Source organism: Mirounga angustirostris, unplaced genomic scaffold (assembly GCF_029215605.1).
Source record: "Mirounga angustirostris isolate CCGP_5_RB_7025 unplaced genomic scaffold, mMirAng1.0.hap1 SCAF_10, whole genome shotgun sequence".
Taxonomy (NCBI): Eukaryota; Metazoa; Chordata; class Mammalia; order Carnivora; family Phocidae; genus Mirounga; species Mirounga angustirostris.
In genome coordinates this window covers 95087694-95092091 of record NW_026991718.1, presented here as the reverse complement: position 1 = coordinate 95092091, position 4398 = coordinate 95087694, and the positions used below count along the sequence as shown (strand labels likewise).

Genomic DNA, 4398 nt, shown 5'->3' with positions numbered 1-4398 from the left:
CGCGCCGACCGGAAGGCCCGCCTCCGCCCTGGGCCTCCCCGGGTCGAAGCCCTCCCGGAGCTGCACAATGCGCGCGGACCAGGCCACGTCTTGGTACCGGCGGATGTCCGTGGTCTACGCGGTGGGCGCCTGGACCACGCTGGGCTCCATGTTTTATTTAGGGCGGAAAAAACGCAAGCCACTAGGTACGACCCTCCGGCAGCCTTCGGTGGGGCGTCCTGACGGGGTCATTAAAGCGGCTTCGCTGTGCCGCAAATACCGGGTTTATTCTGCAAAACCACTGTTGAGAGCAATTCGCTATAATGGAATCTGCCTGGAACTACCTTTTCAATCTTCCCACGTACTTCTTGTGTATTTGAAGAATCTGTACAAGATTCCAGAGGGAAGGTCACCCCGGACGGTGGTTTATTTAAAGAGGTGATGCCTCGGTTACACGAGCCCCCGTCGCAGTTGGCGAGCAGTTTCAGCACTTCCGCCAGCCGAGCGGTATTAAAATCTTCCCAGTTACTGGGCGGAAAAGGAAATCCCCGAGCCTTCAGAAATGTGCTGGAAATCCGTAGACACCTGTCCGATTCTAGTTGCCTGGGGCTGAAGGGGCGGAGTTGATGGGGCGGGACTTGCTAAAGGCGGAAAATACCCTAAAACTGCGGTTGCACAGATCTGAATATACTAAAAGCCATTCGGTGGTACATTTCAAACGAGTTGATTGTATGATCTGTTAAGTGTTACCTCAGGAAAGCTGTTCTGTAAAAACCGTGCTGAAGATTACATTTGGTGATAAAGCTTATCAGCGGCCTGAAAGTACACGTGTCCAGGATTGAGCATTTAAACACATTTCAGGGTCTGTAGTGGTCATGTCATATTTATTATTTTTCGCAGAGAGAAAATAGTGTCAGGAATCTGACGGGGGTGGGGGTGATTCCTACCTTAATTTATTTTATTTCCAAGACTTGACTAATAACTTTAAGGACTGCTGTCTTAAAAGTTAAGGGGCGCCTGGGTGGCCCAGGCGTTAAGCGTCTGCCTTCAGCTCGGGTCATGATCTCAGGGTCCTGGGAGTCCCGTATGAGGCTCACTAGTCAGCTGGAAGCCCGCCTCTCCCTTTCCCACTCTGCCTGTTGTGTTCCCTCTCTCGCTGTGTCTCTCTCTGTCAAATAAACAAAATCTTAAAAAAAAATTAAAAGTTAATAATTCAGGTGTTCCATTTTTTTCTAAAGGTGATGAAGTAGAGCAAAAGGATGTCTCAAGAAATGAAATGCTTGAGCCCCCAAAAGGATTTTACTTGGAAACAATTGTCACATATAAAGAAGATTCGGTTCCAGTCTCTGACAAGATCCTCAACTTTCTGAAATCATGGACTGGTGGCCCTGGAGGGGAACCATGATTAGCTGCTGAATGCTGAAAACTGGGACTTTGGTTCAGCATATACATTTCATGGATGCCTTGATTTCCAATTTATGTTTATGGAGAGTGTATCCATTTAATTTAATTTTGCTGTAAAATATAATCACTCGTAGTATGCAATAAATATTTCCTTGAGGAAAAGTCAACTTGCATATTTCAGAGGTGTCCCTCAATACTTACATGAGTGAAAGGTTGAAGTTAAATTTCACATTGAGCTTCCGTAAGTTCAGTTTTCTGAGAATGTTTCATGTAACTTTATATTTCTCTCGTGTTGCCGGCAGACAAGACTTTAGCAGTCCCTTGAAGGTTTCATTCAGCTGATCTCCCACGTTCAGCCTGGGATTTATAGCAGCCCTTTGGGTACTATTGGGTACTTGGTAAGTACGTTATAAATTAGATTTTATAATTCCTGAATTAAATAGACTTGACCTTTTTAATAGGACCTGTACCGGAACCCGTCATTCCTTCAGCAGGCGTGGATTAAACCCCCGCTGTGGCTACCAGTATTCCAGACATGGGGGATACAAAGTCAGGACAACATGGGTCGCGCCCTAGAGTGCTGCACTGGTCTCTGGTCTCCAGTGTCTCTTACGGCTGCAAGTAACAAACCCACACAAGTGAGCTTAAATCAGAAAGGGGTGTTTATTAAAAATGTGTATGGACAGCTCAGAATTAAAGCCGACTATGTTTTTTTTTTAAAGATTTTATTTATTTATTTATTTATTTATTTATTTATTTATTTATTTATTTATTTATTTGAGAGAGAGAGAGAGAAACAGCATGAGAGGGGAGAGGGTCAGAGGGAGAAGCAGGCTCCCTGCTGAGCCGGGAGCCCGATATGGGACTCGATCCCAGGGCTCCAGGATTATGACCTGAGGCGAAGGCAGTCACCCAACCAACCAAGCCACCCAGGCACCCAAAGCCGAGTATGTTGAGGTCTTAGGAGAGCCTGGCACCTTGCTCGTGAAGGCAGCCAGCCAGCTGCTCCCTGAGCCTGCTTGGGCTCTTGTCGGCCTTGTTGCCTCTCTCACTACACTTCCCCCAACCCCCCTTTCTGTAGTAATAGAGCCAGGCCTAGGAGACCTCACTTTCCAGCCACAGTGACAAAGTCTGATCAGCCCCTTCCCAACCCAGTGTTTGGCTTCCACTCTTGAGAGACTCAGTCACTTTGTGTCAGAGCCCTGCCCTGTGGATTACTGAGTACGCCTGAGTTATTGAGAAAGGCATTCGCGGGGTACCTGGGTGGCTCAGTTGGTTGAGCATCTGACTTTGATTTCTGCTCAGGTCATGATGTCTTGAGATCAAGCCCCTTCTGCGTGCTAGGCGTGGAGCCCGCTTGGGATTCTCCCCCTGTTCCTCCCCCACTCAAAAGGGCGCCTGGGTGGCTCAGTTGGTTAAGCGACTGCCTTCGGCTCAGGTCATGATCCTGGAGTCCCGGGATCGAGTCCCGCATCGGGCTCCCTGCTCGGCAGGGAGTCTGCTTCTCCCTCTGACCCTCCTCCCTCTCATGCTCTCTCTCATTCTCTCTCTCAAAAAAAAAAAAAAAAAAAAAAAAATCTTTAAAAAAAAAAAAGTGGCATTTGTTTCTCATTTGAGTAATGTTTCTTGTTTGTAGCTATTTGGGACCCTATGAGGATTAGGGATGACTGGTAGGACAGGAATCCATCGTTTCTAATTTCCTGCTACAGAATTATCTGGTACCTTCAAACCTTTGCCTTGATTTCTCCTTGATGTCCGTTCTACCAGTGTTTTGGTGCAGTCAACCTAAGTGAGGAAAGATTCCAGGATAGCAGGTAACAGCTTCAGATGCCAGCAGCAGAGAGCCTCTTCCCAAGGGATACCAGAGGTCAAGAAAGGGTCAGTGCCGGTAGGGTAGGTGCCCTAGTGGACCACCGTGATTGGCATCAAACAGATGAGCAAGAAGCAGCATATGGTGGGCAGGGAAGGTGAGAGAAGGGAGTGAACCCGAAGCACGGAGAGACAGGAACAGCAGTATAACCCTTATGGGAGACATTCCCAACGCAGAGAAACACAAGAACGAGGACTTGGGGCATTTGGCAGGTGAGAGCTACCAATAGATGACACCCAGGATGAATGCTTCTACCTTCCCTCAGCTGGCAGTCAGTTTACCCAGGATCCATAAACTAGTGTGGCCCAAGGGGACGTTGGCTTAGATTTCCCTGGGACTTGTCTGGGTGTGTTAGCTAGATCTACCCTCACATCCCTCTCACACCAGCTCCGACCAAACTCCCCTGAACTAGAGATCCATATCCACCTAGCATTGCCACTTGGATGTCCCCTAGCTACGTCTAACCCCACAGCTGAAATCGCCGCCCTCACCCACAGCCCGCTCTCCCCTCCCTCTCTCAGAGAACACTCTGTTGTTCGAATCAGAAACCCACCGTTCTAGGTTTCCTTCCCCGCTCGCTTTTCCAGTCACCATGCCCTGTCCTTTGTACCTTTGAAACCCTCCTCCACTCCCTCTTTGCTGTGCAGCTGCGACTCCTAACCGTCTCCTCATCTTCACTGTCGTCCCCTCCAATTGGTTTCCACAGTATTAGCCAGCATGACTTCTTTGAAATTAATTTTTATCAAAGCAACAAATGCTTATAATTCTTAAAAACCAAAAATGCTAAAAAAAAAATAAGGAGGGGAGCCTGGGTGGCTCAGTCATTGGGCGTCTGCCTTCGGCTCCGGTCATGATCCCAGGGTCCTGGGATCGAGCCCCACATCGGGCTCCCTCCTCGGTGGGAAGCCTGCTACTCTCTCTCCCACTCCCCCTTCTTGTGTTCCTGCTCTCGCTGTCTCTCTCTCTGTGTCAAATAAATAAATAAAATCTTAAAAAAAAATAATAAGGAAATAAAGTTGCCTGCTTTGCCTCTCTAACCCCTATTCTATTTTTTTTTAAGTAACACTTTTGGCTTTCGGCTTGGAGGAGGCCAGGGTGCATCTGTGTTCCGTCATTCCGAACCCGGGTTCACCCAACACCAGCCA

The 4398-nt window shown here is 48.1% G+C and overlaps 1 protein-coding gene across 1 annotated transcript; it reads left to right on the top strand.

The window, feature by feature from the left end:
* Positions 1-1554, top strand: SMIM26 (small integral membrane protein 26). Its single transcript, XM_045883810.3, has 2 exons — positions 1-185; positions 1218-1554. Exons 1-2 carry the CDS (start codon positions 68-70, stop codon positions 1382-1384), a joined length of 285 nt encoding a protein of 94 aa, XP_045739766.1. The 5' UTR covers positions 1-67; the 3' UTR covers positions 1385-1554.
* Positions 1555-4398: the final 2844 nt, after the last annotated feature.